General features: G+C 36.8%; 1 protein-coding gene across 3 annotated transcripts in view; it reads left to right on the forward strand.

The window, feature by feature from the left end:
- The window catches only part of WDR70 (WD repeat domain 70), a 122,594-nt gene that overhangs the window by 83,213 nt on the left and 20,479 nt on the right, over nt 1–18,902 (forward strand). For all 3 annotated transcript variants that reach the window (XM_051643344.1, XM_051643342.1, XM_051643341.1), the window contains exons 11-13: nt 3,664–3,763; nt 9,402–9,486; nt 10,564–10,702. In XM_051643344.1, coding sequence (XP_051499304.1) covers nt 3,664–3,763; nt 9,402–9,486; nt 10,564–10,702 — 324 coding nt within the window. The remainder of the gene's footprint in view (nt 1–3,663; nt 3,764–9,401; nt 9,487–10,563; nt 10,703–18,902) is intronic.

The raw sequence follows: 18,902 nt of genomic DNA on the forward strand, positions 1-18,902 counted from the left end.
TAACAGTCTGTCTCTGTTGTAGGTCATTCTTTTGTGATAAACACTTGTGAAAAACACTTGTGGCCACTGTCATCTTCATTTTCCCTACTGCTCCTCTTCAGTCCATGCAGATTTTTGAACAAAGGGTATTAATTTCTGATGCTCCAGTCATCCTCTCTATGACTGCAGTGTTACTGCAAACCCTGACAATTATCAGTTATTCTAGGTTTTTTGATACATGGAACTGCCTCTTTCCTCACATCTGCTTCATGTCTTCTGCCTGTCATTTTGTGTTGCACACAAGTCCAGTCAGTTGTAATTGCTTAACAAAAATATATGTGCTGATACAAAGTGAGAAAGAAACTGCTTACATTACTGGAGTTACTTGCTAGAAAGCCTTCAAACAAGCTGCAGAAGATAGAGTGTGCTACTGCAAAATTTGCTGAAATAACTAAACCTTTAAAAAATCTAAGGGGAGATTAACTTGCCAGATTTTGTATGGCACATGACTAGTACTTCCCAACAGCAAGCACCTCTGCAATGAAAGGAGATGGGTAATGAGAAAGAAATGTAGATACATTTTGCCCTCTGTATCTTTACATCTTTATCTGGTGTTTCAATGCTCACTTCTTCCCTTCCAGAATAAAATTTTTGAATTGTGTACATTAGTTCAATTGTTTTATGTCTTTCCAGGAAGAAACTCTGATAACAGTTTTTTTGCTAATGATTTGTTAGCAAGATTAGACATCTGTTAAAAATGTTGAGGCCAGAGGCCAAACACATTATTTTCTTGAAATTGCAATGAACATTTGCCAGTGTATGTAAAAACTTGTTCAACCTTCTCTCATTTTTAGAGCAACCTTCAATCATTTTAGAATATATGATTTAGTATCACAATTCAGGGTTATATTCCTTTGCAGAATAATATATGGAAGGCAAGCTTGCAGAGCTCAAAGTTAGGAAAACAATCTTTTTACTAGTAATGTAAGCGATTTTTGTATTTAAAGAGAAACAGAATTGCTGATGCAATATTACTGTCCTCTTCAGATGAGTCTCCTTTGACATGAAATCTTAAGGCTTGGAAGCTGGATAGATTTGGGCTAAATTTGTTCTTGCTTTCGTTCTTGTATTTAAGGGGCAAAGAATGTATGAATCTTGGATAACTGTATGTTACTGTTTTTCTATGGGACAGTTGAAAAACGGTAAGAACTGGCTGAAGTATAGCCAATTGATTGTCACCCACTAAGAAGCCTTCTCATACTTACAGTGAGCTGTTTAATTCCTGAAAGATACAGTTTAGGTTTTATTACTGGATTCACAAGTTCATGCTAAATAAAAATCAGTATCTTTGACCACAGAAAAAATAACAAAAATCCTGAAACGTTATGATTTACTGTCTGTCCATCTGTCTGTCTAACTGTCTAGCAATGTTTTTTTTCTGGTAAAACATAAAAGGGAAGGCATTGTTGGGACCCCAAATCTTTTTTCTTTATTTCAATTTGTAACCAAAACAAAACGAAAGAATTTCAGATTGATTGAGGACAAAATGAACAAAGAAGAAAAAAATGTCCCTTGCAATAAGTTGGACAGCAAAATAAAAAACCTGATATTTTGATACATGTATGTAAGTGTGACGTTGCCAGGGAGGAATGGGACTGTTGAATAGGCAAGTGCTGTGGACCTCATATGAAGTTTTTCTGATTTATTTGAAATAGCCAAATACTGTAGTATAATATTTCTGTCTCATTTTAGGTGTGATTATTAACCATTTATAATTTTTTTTGCAAGTGTCCAGGGTACTTCTTAGAAAATTCATAGTTTTATTTGCTTTTTTTTTGTGTTTAATGAATTACAGAAAATTTATTTTCTGGTAGGCAATTAGAAACTTATCCTTTGTATGTTGGAAAATTTTATGTAATTGGCTGCATAAAATATGTTTCTTAGTATTTATAAACACCCCCACCAAAGACATGCAGTTGTAAATCACAATCTGTTCATAGAGTTTCTCCAGAATATGCAGTTTGCTAGCAGTGACAGCGATTTCAAAACAAGTACTATGGCTAAATGTAGTCTATAACATTCTATCTCCAAATACTGTAAGAGGCATTTACTTGGTGTTTGAATCCTCCTTGGTTTGTTGAAGTCATTTGTGGAGGGAATGACTTGTGACTCCTTTTAAAACTTGACTGCATACCAAAACAAGCTTGGAATCATTAGTAATGTCATCACACAAAGATGCTCTAGCTTTTGGACCAAATTTAGAACAACTATTTTAAAGTGTAAACAACATTAATTGCTTTACTAGGTTGTGTCTTTTACACACAAAATAGCCCATGAAAAGAGCCTTAGTAAGGTGCATAGTCAAAACTTAGAAGATACAGTAACTGAGGATTCCTTTGCAAGCTTAATACAGTCTGTGTTTGTGTTTAATGATCAAATCGTCCTTTTTCATTCTGTAGCACTGTTTCACCTTTCACGTGTAAACTGAATAGTATTCACTAAGCAACTGCTCAGTATTTGGCCTCTTACTGTTCAGGATGTGATTCTAGGTCTGACTTGCAGCATGTTGTTCAAACCCTCCTCTGAAAATATATTCCTGTATGCATATTTTTCTGATTTGATCATGACTATGGTAAACAAAGGACTCTAAGGTCACTGCTTTGTTTCCTTCAGGAAGGACATGTTTTAATCCTCGTTTTACAGATGGAACGTTGAGATAAAGTTGCACAGGCAACCTGTGATTCCCGAATGCTTTATTTTACAACTACATTAATTACTTTTCTGTTAGGAAACGAAGGAAGATGAGAAGTGCAGTTGCCTAGGTGTTAAAAATGAGTTAACCTGTCTCAAATAACTTCATGTCTGTTTCTGTCTTGTTCCTTTTCATCCATTTTCCCTTCCCTTCTTGTCTGAGACCCTTGGTTTTGGTTAGGAAGCTTGATTTTACAGAAGTGGTAAACTTTCATTTGAGCTTCCACCCTTTTTAATAGTATTTTTAGGGATTTTACTAAGTAGTGAGGTAATAAATCAGAATTCAGCTCTATACAATAAAAAAATGGTAATTTGAAAGTAATTTCTACCTTTCTCTAGGATTATAAGCAAAATAGAAATAATTTAAAATAAACATGTCATTCCCAAACTTAAATTTTATTACAACTAAATGGAACAGAAACCTCAGAATATCTGAGCTTTATTCTGTTATGTAAGCCATTAATTTTAGGAAGGTTTGAATTTGGCAAAAGTAAATTCTTCCAATCCATCTTTTAAGTCTTTTCCAAGATATGTATATTGTATTTTTGTATTTTTTTGTAATGTTAAGCCTGCTTAGTAAAGCATTGGGAATGGTTTTAAAATGTATTTTTATCTTAACCAGGAGTAACTACCTTTATTAAGTCATAGGGAGAGTTTTCTAAGAGTGCTGATGCTATGTAAATGCAGAGTGTGTAATTAAACCTATGAAAAAGTGAAATTTGCATTCAAGCTCTTATTATAAAAGTCTGTTCTGAAACATATATGACATTCTTAAAAAGCCATAGAAATACTTAGCTTCTGTACTTGCTAAACGTTCAGGGTTTTCTGCTTAAGTTTAGGAATAACAGCAGAGTACAAAAAATGTTATGAAGAAATATTTGTCCCATCTTGAAATAAGCAAATTTTCTGATGTTTTATTTGTTTGACAAACAGGTACACACAAAGTTCCACTGCAGGCAAGCCCATGCTCCAGGCACTGACACTTCATGCTTGACGTTTTCCTATGATGGGACTGTCCTTGCCAGCAGGGGAGGTAGGTGATTGAAACAGCCTTTTGCTGTGTTGAATGCAAGAGAATTTTAACTTTTAAGTGAAATGGTTCGGTAAACAAATCATCATTAAATGAAATCAATGGATGTAAGATAGTGAAAATAGATAGTAGTGATTTAAACCTGAAATGTTTCACAATTTGCATCTTTTATTGTGATAAACCATGCAGTACTGTGTTTCTGAAACTGCATTTTATGTCAGCTAAAGAATATTCTAAGATAACTTTGCCATTTCTTTTACATCGTTCCTTATCTGTCTTTTTGATTAGCATTAATAATACAACAAAAGGAAAATATTAGCTTAATTAAAAATAAAATGAGATCAGTTCAGTTACTTCGTTCTTTCCAGGAAGATTACTACTTCTCAACTCTGTTCTGAGTTACTATTTCCTCAAGCAGCTTTCTTAGACAATGTCCTTTTCTGTTCTAATTGGAATTTTTGTCCAATTCACATTATAGACATCAAAATGATGACTAGAAGTGAAGGGCCAAGATGTACTTGAATGATGAAAAAAATTTGAAATGTCTACAGGAAAGGAAAAAAAAAGAGCTTGTTTTTTAAACTGGATAAAGCTTTTTAGTAAAAATCTTAGAAAACAGAACAAGTCTTGAAAAGGCAAAGATATATTTGAAGATTCATTCACTCTGGTATTAGAGGTATTGGATAGGATAGTGTCTGCCTAAAACAGCTTTTCATACAGAGATTTGTCAATCCAGTATTTTACAGACAGGTGCAAGCACACAATCTGAGCTGTATGGATGGAAACCAGCTGTAACCAGAAGCTGTGTGTATACATTAGCATGGCCCCAAGGCCAAATAAACAGGCTTAGGGAGAAGCAGTATATGTTAATGTCGGATAACATTGTGCCTAGCATATGTACAGGACATCTGCTCAGCTTCGTAGGTAGAGAGAGTGAGATGACATACACAAAACCAAAATACTAGATTAGAGGTATTCATAGACAGCAAAAGCTCTGAAGCAGAGGGTGTGCTTCCAAGCCAAGGGCTGTAGGTTGCAATTGCTTTGTGTCTTCCCCCTCAGCCTGGTGCACAGTGGCACGGGGTGGCTTTTACAGAGATATGTGTAGCTGCTATTGGGTGTTACCTCTCTTGACTTTGTATGTCTTGACACATTTCTAAGATTCCAAGCATCGTGTTCCCTAGATCACATCTTTTAGTCTTGTCCTTGACAGCCCTAAGCTTATTAGGGTGTGCTAATGGCACTTGGATTGTTTCTTCATTGCTGTTCAGGCTTCAGGAACCAGAGTTCTGCTGCCAGTGTACTCACCATGGATAAGTCCTAAGCAGTTGAGAGAAAAACTCTCAACCTTGCTGGTTCTAACTGAACCAGAGACTTGCTATGTGAGAACCTTTTCCTCCTTGGAAAGTAAGTGAACCATCTGTCTATTTGTTCTGGGCTAAGTGAAATACTGCATCTGTCTGCCGGTGGTGTTTCCCTCCCCACCCCCAAATTCACACAGTCATACTTTATAAGATCTAATGAGAAACCTTGGTATGTTTTTGAATATTAATGGTAAACAAAGTTAATACTTATGTGACAAATATTTACTAGTGCTGTCATGGAAGCTCCATTTATGTAAATTCTCCTATGTTTCACATTTATTAATAGAGATTACATACATAACCTTTTATTGCTTGTGGCACCTTTAGTTGCCTGCTCTTCCTCATCTGTCTTCAAATTTTGTGTCATGTTGAAGAGACTTTCACTGTCTTACGATTAATCTACCACACTCCTCTCTAAGATATATAAAATATTGATTGTGTTTGCAGATTGTAACACTGTACCAAAATTTAGCACCTCGGTGTGGATAAATGTGCTACCTGTGTCTAATGTATTTTAAAAAAAGAAGCTCTGTGCGTGCTGTGCTACAGAATGAGGAGTTATTTTGACTTGTTTGTTTAGTGCTTTAATATGAGTATTACTTTGGATCTGTACCAACGAAAGCAGATGTTGATCCAGCATTCATAGATTAATAAGCCTGCCAAGTGCTCAGGATCAAAGAGGGGATAGCTGGGGAATGGGGACTTTTGCTGGAAGCCTGATTGGCTTTCCTGCATCAGATGTTGATTCTGTGTTGGATGTAAGAGAGATGAGGCGGGGCTCAGCTGCAAGCACACAGGAAAATGAAAAGCTAAAGAGCTGTTTATGAGAGTTCCCAGTCTTACTCTTCTTGGGTATTAGGTGGTAACTTGACAGAAACTTAAGAAAGTGATATTTTTGCACACTTAACCATGAAAGCAGTTAATAAATGTAATAAATACAGTGAAGATAGCATTTGGGGTCTGTTTTCTTTGTTTAGCAGTGAAGAGGTAAGTGTTAGAACTGGACTTGGGACTCTTATTGTAAAAAATTTTAAAAACCTTTTTTTGAATTCTGGTGTGTACAAAAGTTTTGCAGTTAGTTTTTGTCAAAATATGAAGCAATTAATTCATTAATTCCATTAATCTGGCTACAGCTATTAGTTTGATGGTTTTTTTATCTTCAGTGTTATGAACAGCATGCAGATTCCGTGCCATCTCTGCTGCTTTTTCCTTCTCAGGGGATGGACTCCTCACAGTCTTCCCCTGCTTCACCCAGGGTCCCTCCCACAGGAGTGAGTCCTTCATGAACTCCTCCAACATGAGTCACTCCCACAAGGTGCAATTCTTCAGGAACAAACTGCTCCAGTGTGGGCAATCCACAGAGTCATGGCCTTCTTCAGGCACAGCCACCTCCCCTGGCTTGGGTCCTTCCAGGTGTGCAGGTCCACATCTGCCCCACCATGGTCCTTCGTGAGCTGCAGGGCTGCATCTGCTCCACCATGGTCCTTCTCAGACTGCTCCACCATGATGTTCAAAGGGTCACAGCCTGCCATCTCACAGCAGGGGGATCCCTGCTCTTGCACAGTTCCTTCCCCTCCTTCCTTACTGACTGGGTACCTGCATAGGTGTTTCTGTCTCCCCTGCAAGTCTCCTCAGCTGTTTCTCTTTCCTGTTCTTAAGTATCTTAATCACAGAGGTGCATCCGCTGTCACTGGTGGGCTTGGCCTCTGCCAGAGGTGCTTTCGACTTCAGAGCCAGGGAAGCCTCCAGGGCCTAATTATTACATCCTGCTAATTGCAGTGCACAGTACCTCTGGTGTAATTGTGCGAGACCTCATCATATTTTTTATTAAAATGGCAAAAAATAGGGTTTGAAGTGCTACTGAAAATGCTGTAAAAGCTTTAAATAATCCTACCAGGCTTTGAAGAAGGCCACCGTGAAAGAGAAATACTGGATGATCTGAGTGGCTATTGTGAATGCCTCATATTGAAATGCACAACTTCTCTTTATATGTTTTTGTTTAAGGGTAACTATTTTTGTCCATGTATGATGTAATTAAAAATAGGTCAGAACTGATGTAGCTCTCAAAGAAGCCCCTTAAGCGATGATGGAGGGATGCTGCTGGAGAAAATCCCTGGTATTGTGGAAAGTTAACAGTATGTCTGTTTTCTTAGTGACAGTGTTTTCAACTCCAAGTGCCAGTTAGATTCAGGAACCAATATTGCAGTTGCATCACAGAAAATTTTAATTAGAAAAAGTGAGTTTGTGGAAATTCTTAATGATGGTAAGAGTTCCACAGCATTGGCCAACTCATTCTACTAGCATTTCTCCCTTTCCAAATACTTAATCTATTTCTGCACAGTGTAAGGCAGTGTTGATTTGAAATCAGACACTACTTTTGGAGTCCTAGAATCTTCTAATTTTTTTAAACCAGAAGATTACAGTTTCTTATTAGCAGAAGAGCTATAGCTAAATGTCTGACTGCATCTCTCCTGCTGAAGCCTGGAAGGACTACAGCTTGAAGATCGTGTCAAGGCTCATTCCAGTGGGAACAGAACAGCCTTGGCTGCTAGCCTTAGATCTGTCCCTGTCCTGGAGATTTGCAGAGTGGCCAAATGGCATCCCTTGCATGCATTTATAAAGTGCTGCTGCTTTAAATACAACATCTTGACTTTAAGGGTGGTTTTTTTGTTGGTTTTGTGTTTTTCTTTTTCGGGATTGGGAGAGGAAAGGAAGGGTTCATATTACAAGACCAAATGCTTTGAAGTGCTTTGGATGGAGTCTAGTGGGAAACAATAAGAAAGCAGATATTCCCAAAATAGGGACTCAACATTTTTCTTTCTTGTCATTTTTTAGCTTCCCAATGAACAGAAATATGCTCTGCTCTAGACATCATTTATTTAAGTTGTCCACTTCTTAAAAATATTTTGTAGTAAGGAGTTATCCTAGTCTTTAATGTAAACATACATGATGTACGAGGCCACACATTACTGCTTTCCCTATAAAGGGTGCTGCTGGCCTTGATTTCTTTTGTTACATCATGTTACTCTTTTTTTTTATTATTATTTTTTAACATTTTACTTTCAAGGCCTTCTTCAAGCTCTTGGTCTCAAAAGCTATGAATCCAAAAATACTTTTAGACAACAAAATTACTTCCCTGCAAGGTTTGTGCTTTGGAAGGAAGCAGGTCTGTGGGCAGCCGGTCACTTGGCCGCCTTTTCCTCCTGGGTCAGGAAGATTTTTTAACTTCCTGTCTAAAATCAATCTCTAGATATTTTTTAAAAGAGCTGTTGTTTGAAATTCTTTTTTTTCACTCTTGAAAGCACTGGGCCACTGATAGTACGTGCAAGGAGGTGTCTAGGCACCCAAGTGAGGTGCTTGAAGGCTCCAAATTCTGTAGCTCATCACATGCTGGAAATATGTATTCCAGAAGGATGATCAGCAGAGATGTGGATGTCTCTGAGAATAACTAACTAAGCTTCCCCTCCTCCCAGTTCTCACTTTATTAATATGTCATAACTTTCTGAAAGGGAATAAACAGCCTGACTTTTACTGGTCTGCAGGCACACCATGTTTATCAAACACAGATGAGAATTGCTATAAATGTCGTGCTGTAACCTCCATTTTGGGTTTTATGGCCAAAGGTGGTGTGGAGGGGTGTGAAAAGTTCTTGTAATAGCAAGTGTGGGTTCACTTGCTTCCCTTCTTCCCTTTCCCTGAGGGTTTCTGATTCCAGGGTCTGTTCTCCATATTGAGATTGCAGTTTCTTGCTGTTTGCCTGCTAAAGAAGGGGGAGGACTTCATGTGCCTTCCATTCTTCCTGATCTTTTTGTTCAGTCAGGTAGAAACCAGATGCATAAAACTTGTATCGGTTTTGATCTAGACCATCCATGTAACATTTTATTTTTTTATCTTAAAAGCTAAATTTACTCCTGGTAGCAAAGCACCAGTGCTTATAAACACAGAATAAACCAGTGTATGGGAAATCTGATTCCACTGTGGATAACAGTTCTTGTTACAAATGATTGCCATGATGGAGTTGAGCCATTGAGAAGTTTTTTATTTACTGGAGGGCAGCAGGTGGAGCTTCTCATCCTTGCAGTTTCATAGTCATTTAAGGACAAAAAACTTCCAAACCTTTCCCATTCTGAATGCTTCTGCTGTATCACTCTGTTCTTTCTGTGTTTGTATTAGAGGTTCTTTTTGTATTTGTATTAGAGGTTGTAATTCTCTGCACGTGTCTAAATTCTTGCTTTAAATTCTTTATTGCTAACTTTTGTCCCTTTTTTTTTTCATAGGAGATGATACTTTAAAGATATGGGATATTAGGCAATTTAAAAAGCCTCTTAATTCAGCAGAAAGACTGCCCAGCTTCTTCCCAATGTGAGTACTCTTAATTTATTCCCCCTGGTAGAAATTACAGTAGTTGTGCTGAACAGGAGGGAGTCTACAGAAGTTCTCCTCAGCTCTCACTAGATCCAGAACTGTGCAGAAAGACTGCACAGGGACGACTGTGCAATGAGGTTTTTTGGTTATTTTATTATTTCATGTTGCTTTAAAAGATCTCTGATTTTTGGTGATAAATCATAATCAGCTTTGCTTGTTTTATGACATTTCTCAGACTCATATGTCTTACGTCTAATTAGATTAGTAACTTTTCAGGAGGAGAGCTGTTCACTGCCTTATGTTTGTGTAAGGAGATATATAAGTAACCCTCATTCTTATTTGGTCTGTGATTAATTAAAAAAAAAAGAGCCGGATCAAAAAGTAGACATAACATGGAGGTATGTGGTATGAATTCAGGTTGTGATGTTAGAAGTACTGATGACTGTGTTCTCTGGTACTAAAACACTGTGTTGTATTTAATATTTTTATTGGTGTTACTTGAATTTCTGTAGCTGTCACACAGCCAAATCCAACTCTTAAGTACAAATTACACTTTTCAAAAGAGATCTTAGAAAGGCAGGCCATGGACAGGTCAATCTTGACTGCAGTTTTTAGCATAAGAGGAAAAGTAAACAGGCAAACATTTTTGGCCACTGTTATAAACAACCTCCCTTGCATCATTGAAGAATGTATCATTATCAGAAACAGATTTCATGATTGATACATCTTTCTACTTAATGTTGATAACCAGATCTGAAAATACTTTTTATTTGTTTCTCACACTGAAAAGTTTACAAGACCTTTGAGTGGAGGAGAATTTTGTTAGGAGGTATTTTTATTGAATCTGCCAGTTTTGCACATTCTGTGCACAGCTGTAGCTGTACTTGTGAATTGTGTCTGATAACTATAGTAATAGATGACAGCAGACAAAAAATTTTAAAAAAACCAAACAACTTTGTCTTCAAAGGATTAACAAATAAGAATATTTTTATGGAGTGTAATTTGTATTGTAAGTAAGTACCATGCGCATTAATAATTCATTTGCCTGATACGATGATTTGTTATCTTCAACAGGACAGATTGTTGTTTCAGCCCAGATGATAAGATACTTGTCACAGGCACCTCTGTTAAGAAAGGTGGTGGCAGTGGGAAGCTTTTTTTCTTTTATCGAGAGACATTCCAGAAGTTGTATGAGATAGAAGTGACAGATGCGGTATGTATTTGAGTTTTATTTTCTCAGCTCTTCCAAATATGAATGAAATCATATTCATATGCTTTTTTCCCCTTATACAGGTCATGACCTACTTAAACAGTAATTTGCATTATTTAAGAGGCAGAGGGACCTGAATAGGGTCCTTTACATCGAAAACTAACAAAAAAACTTGGGACAAAGTGTTTAAGCACTAGATGTCTTGTGTTTCTCAGCAATTTCTGTGAGCCCTTCTACACCTGTGAACTGAGGCACAAATCCTAAAATTTTTACATGTTTATGGTTTTCTTTTACCACTTCTCATCATGAAATGCCATGTTGTGACAAAACTCCCACTTCTTGTAACTTAACTTCCGGTTACAGTAGAATCTATTTCAATGTATCCTGTCTTGTGTAACTGCAACAATTCAGTGGCAAAAGGAAGGCAAAATTAGGAATCCCTTACTAAAAAATGCCATCTCACCAGTAATATAGAAACCTAAAATTGTGATTCTGTAATACAGAGGAGTCTGTATATTGGTTGAGCTGCCTGCCTACCCATTCTCTTGTGCAGAAAGAGAAGGCTTAATATGATATTGTGATATAAGAAGTAAGTTTATAGATTATGACAAACAGAAGTGGGAAAAATTCAAACAGAATTGCTATTGCAGTCAAAACTTCTTTCTGGAGATTGTCTGTACAGGATTTAATTTGTATTTACTTTTAATTTCAAACCCCATTTTCTCTTCTCATTAATTCTAAAGCAAAGTCTGCTTACAAATGAATTTGTTCTATCCATAATTTCTGTGGCAGCAGTCTTACAAATGAAAAATGCAGAATTTGTGTCAAAGCAGAAAGCATGTGGTTTTTCTGGAGCGGAAAAAACCTCTTTAGTTTAAACATAAGTTCTAAATACAATATTTATGACATTAGAAGTTTTATTTATTACGAAAAAATTTCCCTGAAGATAGCATAAATTGGATTTTAATTTTTTGTCCTACAGAACATATCAAACCTCAAATTAACTCTGGTGGAGGATTTCTAGTGGATTTCTGTTTTCTGATACAAGTATTATAACTGAGTGTTTATAATCTTTTGCTGAGACAATACGTGAATACCTCAGTAAACCCTTTTAAAGTCCCCCAACATAAGAAGGAAATGGAGCTCATGGAGAAAGTCGAGGCAAGGACCATTAAGATGATGCAAGGGCTGGAGCACCTCTCAAGGGGTAATGGATTAAAACTGAAAGAGGGGAGATTCAGGTTAGACATTAGGAGGAAATTCTTTAGTGTGAGGGTGGTGAGACACTGTAACAAGTTGCCCAGGGGGGTTGTGGAAGCCCCATCCCTGGAATGAATTTGGCCCCACAGGTCTAAGTGTCTCGATGTGGTCATGGTGGCATCTCCATTTAGCAGTGGTGAAGTCAGTAACAGCATAGAGAAACTTCTCTGGAGCTTTAAGGCTGCAAGAATGAGAAGCTTGTCAGTGGTGGTATAGTGAGAATTACTGCTCACCAACTTAGCTTTTTTGTTCAAAGGAAATATAATTTTCATTTGCTAACTTTGTCTCCCAGAAAAATGGTTCTTTAATTCTCTAAAATAGAGTGTCTCTTTAATTGCTGAAGTAGATAATGCTGCAGAAGAGTCCAGAAAATATCACATTGCTATCAGTTTGTGTCAGAAGTGAGAGGTGTATTTCTGTTCCTTTTCTTCAAGATGGAAGAGAGACATGGAGCTGAGAACCAACACTAGAAAATTGTTGGAAAAGCAAACTTAGGGGTCAGTAAGCAACTTCTCTGTGGCCACTCACGTACTAAAATTTTAATTATGTGTAAAAATCTTAGCAGGTTCATAATTTATATTTATATAGGTGCTGATATTTATGTGGTACTTTTTAAGACTGTACTAAATTACTTCTGTCTATAGAGTTTTAGTGCTGTTGTTTTTCTTCATTTGTAGCTGTAAAATTTAAGACTATCATTCTGCCGCTTTGAGTGTGATGGATTGAATGAAAATAATGGAAATAATAAGTGAAAAATTGAGACTTGTAACGCTGATCTTATGACATAATTTTCAATGAGTCAGCACTAATAATACCTCCACAATCAGTCTGTCTAGCTTCCAGCTTCAATACTACACATCCAAGAAAAACACAGTTAAGCATATTGACCTGTATCTCAGAATAAAAATTACTGTAAGTGGTGTTATAAAATGAAAGCGGTGTATTTTTTCAAGATCTATTGTTTGTTTAGTTGGATTTTCTCATTCTTCTCAAATTGGAGTGTTGGGTGAAATACAAATGCATAAAGGCATGCGAAAAACAAATTCATTTTCCAGAATTGGGCTTTTCTATTTTATAAGCAGTACATTGGCCTATAAATTGGTAGATTAATTTCTTGTGTGTAGTTTATCAAATCATTTTTCAGCAGTACAGGAATCACTTGCTTCCTATAGACTACTGTCCTAATTTCCAAGGAAAAACTGCAGACAGCAGTTAGTGTAATGAAAGATAGTATATAATTTGTCTAAGGCTTCAGTTTGTCCTCTGTAATAAAAATATACTTATTTATCTTTTCTGTCTTTATCTAGTGCTTAAATGTGTAATTTCAATGCTTCTATTTTTGGTTTCTTTAGACATTGTGTAGATGAAGTTTTGCTATACCAGTATGTGTAGTAAAAGCTCAAATGCACCATTAGCTACCTCTTGGGTAGAGCTTGGTCTGCTCTCATTCCTCATGAGAACAATTTCAGTAATTTCAGTTGAATTTAGTCCAAATTGCTAAAGAAAAAGGACATAAATAGTTATTTATTTCAAGTATAAAATGAAAATAATGAGAGTTTCTGAAGACAAGTGTATACCAGATTACCGGTAGAATGTATAGATCAGTATAACAGAAAATCTACTGTGAAAACAAACTCTTAATGTGTTGCTTTTTAAATTTCACAAGGATTTTAAAAAGCAAATGCTGGTGAGCTTAGAAAATTGGAAAACACTAAAGAGCAGTAAACATTATCTTAAACTTCCTTGGTAAATAGCCAGTGCAACTGGCCTGTGAATGAACCTAGGGGGTAATGGGAAAATATTTAATGGGAATGTTTGACCAAAGCTGTTTCTGGCATTCCTTTCCGTCATACCACACAAACCTTTTTTCACCTTTTCTTTCAAGTTTTCATGGGAAAACCCATTACTGTTTCAGAGCTGCTGGAGTGAAACCTTGTGGTTTTACTAATGGACTAACAGTCTGCTTAGTCTCTGCTGTTGTGGCTGGGTTTAGGATAGTGATTTGCTTTTCATTTCACATATTGGGCTTTTTTTTCTTTCTTATTTTTCTGTTGTGGTATGTGGCTACATTAGTGACTGTATTTTTGTGTCCACTGTTGAATGCCTTCCCACCGTGTATGCATTGGAACTTCTGGAGAACTCAAGATTCTCGGACAAATAGCAATACTTTTTGAAGAATAACTAAAGAAATGTCAGAGTAAGATGCAGACTATGGGCTCTGTCCCTGGCCAGCAGCAGTGTGCCAGCAGGAGGAGGTGTGAACAGGGCAAACACAAAGTGATGCTTCTCTGACTATCCTGTTCTGCCCCCAGTGATCTGTGATTTAGAGATACCTTGGTGCAGACATGGGAAATTTTCAATTAATAGCACTCATCACATTTTTTTTTTCAGGAGTTATCAAGGAGTGAAATTACCCATGTTGCAGGTTATGGACAGGGTTATTTACTTACTGCAGATAAGGTCGGAACTCAGGGTGGGAGCTCCTGCCTCTCCCAGTCTCGTAAGGAAGCTGATGCTCTGCATTCAGTACTTCAGCTTTATGCTGGCTCCTTGTGTACAGGTGTGATTTGAATGTATAAGGGCTTTGTACTGTGACCATAGTTGTGTATGCTAAACTCTACAGTTTTCTACTCTTTTTAACAAGGACTGAAGTTTAAAAAATCCTGTTATGCACATGCAGCTTTTTCACAGCTTTTCTGTCTCCATTTCTTCTATCTTGACAGTAATACCTGTGAATGGTTCTTTTGCTCTCTCCTTAAATATCCAGAAGAAATACTTACATTACAGTTTCTCAATTTGAGCATTTGAGGCTTTTTTTATGTGAAAGATTTATAATTGCATGCAGAATGTTTCTTCACTCCATTTATATGTACAAGGAGACTTAGACAGATGTCAGGAAATAAAACTGCCAGAAGAGGAGTACAGAGTATATGAACAGAAACTCTGAGGCCATTTCCCTTTCCTTTCTTCAGGTAGTATGAGAGGAAGGAAGACCTGTAGCTGCTTTGGGATGAGGTTTCATCTTTTGGGTTGTCAGTAACTTCACAGTCTTTTTGGAATGGAAGGGAGATTTCTTTGTCAGTTGCCGGGGGGGTTTATTCCTAATTCTTGGTTTGGTTATATAAGGATGAGATCTTCATGGGAAGCAGTTATAAATACCTACTGTATGGGAAACAGAGTTGAGTACACAACATATCCCCTGATGTCAGTTTAATTTGAAGTAGCTGTGGGTAGCCTCTTGAACCGCTCTCACATGTCTATCATTCACTTGGCTAGTTCAAACAGATCACCCAGGATTACAGACAAGATTGATTTTGGCAGGAGTCGAGCAGTCATTTTCCCCGTATGGAGAGAACTAGTATTACACCCCATCACTGCCAAGCAAGAGTGGGCACTGAAAAAAACCAAAACAAAACACCACAACAAAAAAATACCCCTGTACAATGACAGAAATGGCTATTTTAAAAGGAGAATATAAGCAATAATTTAATTTAAAAATGAGCCACGATGATGGAATTGTATACATTATAAAATGATATGTGCAGTTTTTTAAATATCCCACAGGTTTTTATAGATAAGCAGCAATCCAGATTTGTGGTCGTTTCAGGAAACCTGTTTCTGTTAGGAGGATTTTTCAGTATTTTCTTAGGTCCTCAGATATAAGCAAAACTTAAATTATTAAATACTTCTGAAATTACCTCTAAGGGATGTTTCAATATGGTCTTCTGAGACAAGCTATAAATAAAGCTTCTCTTTAGATTAAAGAGTGAAAAGGAAAGAAGGAATAAGGAATATGAAACTTCCAGCATTCTTTATGCACAGTTGATATAGGATCGCAGTATTTCTTTCCTTGACCTCATACGATATCATTTACTATTTATTAAAGTGCAGTAATATAGTAGAGGGCTTGTCCACTGTGGCCCATTTCACTAAGATTTAAAGCTTTTGAATTTAAGAAAAATAAATTCTTTTAACTTCTGGAAGACTTCATCATGCTACTTCTGTTTTGTTGGGATTTTTTAAAGCCATTTATTTTATTTGAAAGGAAAATGCACATTTTCCACCATAAGGAAGTAAATACTCTGTTTAAGGTCCATTAAATATTTGTACTCATTAAAGAAAAAAAAATCTAGTATGAAGGGTGAATCGCAGGACTGTGTTTTATAGTGAGGTAACTTGTCAAGTTTTATTCTCTGTTTTCATGTATGTAAAGACAATGTGGTCCTTCCCTTCGTATATCCTGCAGCAGCATGTACTTTATTTTACAGGAGCTGTCACGAGAGGTTTGAGGTATGTGAGAGAAATAAACCATGCAGGATTTTCATTGCTGTAACAGGAGTGAGGGGTACATGTAAAGGTTGTCTACCTTAGTTTCTTGATATACGGTGATGAAAGTGTAGCTGTAATTTTAACAGCGCAGGTGCTTGAAAATTGTGCCTTCCTCACAATTACAAAGAAGAGTTTGCCACCTTGATTAAAGAACTTTTTCTGTTTGTCAAAAAAAGGGAAGTGTTACTCAGTGGCTCAATTCACCTGTAAGAATATATTTTATGGCTGTACTGTGGAAGTTAAGTGATAAAGCATCCCTATCCGTATGTTTGGTATAGAGATCATGCTTTAAATTATTGGCCTCTGAAAATGTTTTCAGGGTATTTCTGGTTTCTGCCTAGAAAATTGTAAATTTTATCTATTTCTGGTTCCTTTTCTGTTGAATGTTTCCACACGTTTTCTAAGACATGTTTCACAAGGGAAAAATAAGAGTGTTGTTTCCTCTACTACTGTATTCTCATGAGTATTTTAAATCTAATGATAGCAGGTCACTACATTCTAGATATTCCCTAACCTCCCACCTTATTTATTGTAGCTGGCTCTTTTCCTTGGAGGAGCTCCAGAGGAATCTCAGACCTGAAGTTCTTTGCAATTGGGGTTTAAAGTAGATTTTTAATATAATATTAGTCAGTTTTTTCTTGTGTGAGCAGCCTTTTTTTTTTTTGGATCAGAGCTTGCAGAGTGTTAACTGTCTTTATGCTCAAAAGAAGAAACAAGGTGGAAGCAAACTGGTAGCATTTGTTCAGCTTTGCAAACGTTTGGAAATGACATAGTTCTGATCTGTTAGTCTCTGTTTTGTTTTGGTTGTTTTTTGTTTGTGGGGGTTTTTTGTTTGTTTGTTTTGTATTGTTTTGTTCTGTTTTATTTTTATTAAAAATACAACAGTCCTGTAAGAGCTACTCAGCCTATGTTTTTTCCCCTCCTCTAGTTAGTAACTGGATCCAGGAGGCAGAGCAGACTTTACAAGATAGAGCAGCAGAAGGCAGAATTTCTGTTCTTGGAGGGGAGCAGACAGTTAATGTAACTGATATATCATGGATATCTGCAGAGAAATCAGTGTGACTGTAGGAGAAGGAAAGCCCTATGTATGTACAAGGCTTTCCTTGTTATTCTGACTTTGCTGGTTGATTCTACTTTCCATTCTGCATGTCAACCATCATTATTAATGACCCTTGATTATTATGTAGAAATCGTGGTGTTTCTGCAGCTAAGATTGCCATTAGCTTCAGATTAGAATATTTAGTTTCTGCTACTTTTAAAAAATTATATTTCCTTTAAATTCCAGTTACGCAGAATTGAAGAGAAGATATCTCTTTGTACATTTGGGGAAAAATGCGGAAATATTTGCTTAAAACTCACTTAGGGCTGTTTCAGAATATAGAGTATGAGAGCATGAGGGGGGAAGTAAGTGTTTTCTTTGATACATTCAGATCTTGAAGACAGGCAGGAGTCACTCTGCTGCTTGAAAGTTAGAATGCTTATGGACCTTTCCTGCAACCCAGTGTAATGATATTTTTAGTATATTCTGAGGTATTTTCCTCTCTTTCTACAAGGTAGTGTATGGATGCTTGCTGGGGTCCATTTCATAAACAGTTGAAGATAAGTTTTCCATCCCTGAAAACTGTGGGTCACTTCAAACATGGTCATGAAGATTTGTATAAAGACTGGATTTGTATCCCCTGTTCACTGGTCCAAGCATCTGAAGTTTCTGATTACTGATGTTAGTTAGAAGTGGCAGTAGCCAAACAGGGATAGTGAACAATCATTCAAAGGTTTTTGTGGTAGTAGGGAGCTGTCTTTATCAGTTACCATCCAAATATTTGAATGTGTTTTTTTAAAAGACATATAGAAGTCCTTTGAATAAGTCATTTATTTATTTTTTTCTGAAATAATGTTATACATTGCCCTTCTCTTCTGGGAAGATGCAACCCTAAAGTCAGATGGACTTAATGTTTTGCAAGTTCCAGAACTACAAGAGATTAGGCTGGAAGGCACACTGAGAGATTTGAGCCCTCATTCCAGAACAAGCCTAAAATTGCTTACCCCTCTCAACTATAAAACTAATGTAATATATCCATATGTTTGGGTAACAGGTAATGTTAAACTGAAAGATAGTTACTTTTTTCTTGAAAAAAAAACCCTAATAAGCAGTCAGGTTTCCTAAGTAATCCTGCTCAATTATGTTTTAAGCTCCTACATATTTTAAAGATACTGTATTGCACAAGCAGTTCTTCACCATTAATATATAGAGGTTTTACAGGAGAAAAACCAGAAAAGATGTGCTAAATAGAGTAGCTGCATGCGTATTTGCTCCGATTTTGACAGACTTTGTGGGGTTTTTCTTCTTAACCAGTGTTGGAATTTGTAAAAATTACAGTTAAGATAAAGATTCAGTTCAGTCAGAAAAGCCTCTTTTGGCCACTGATGTGGCAACCTGTCCTTAGAGAGTCCATGACCATGGTTAGAATGTCATTTTACACATTCACTATCTTCCCTGCTGACATACTGCTTATCTGTCTGTCTGGACAGCCAAGTGCAGCAAATCCAAGCAGTGCTGTTCAAACAGAACCTGTCACATACCGTCATGGCCACTGAAGCAAAGATTGCACATAGG

Source organism: Apus apus, chromosome Z, assembly GCF_020740795.1.
Source record: "Apus apus isolate bApuApu2 chromosome Z, bApuApu2.pri.cur, whole genome shotgun sequence".
NCBI classification, from domain to species: Eukaryota; Metazoa; Chordata; class Aves; order Apodiformes; family Apodidae; genus Apus; species Apus apus.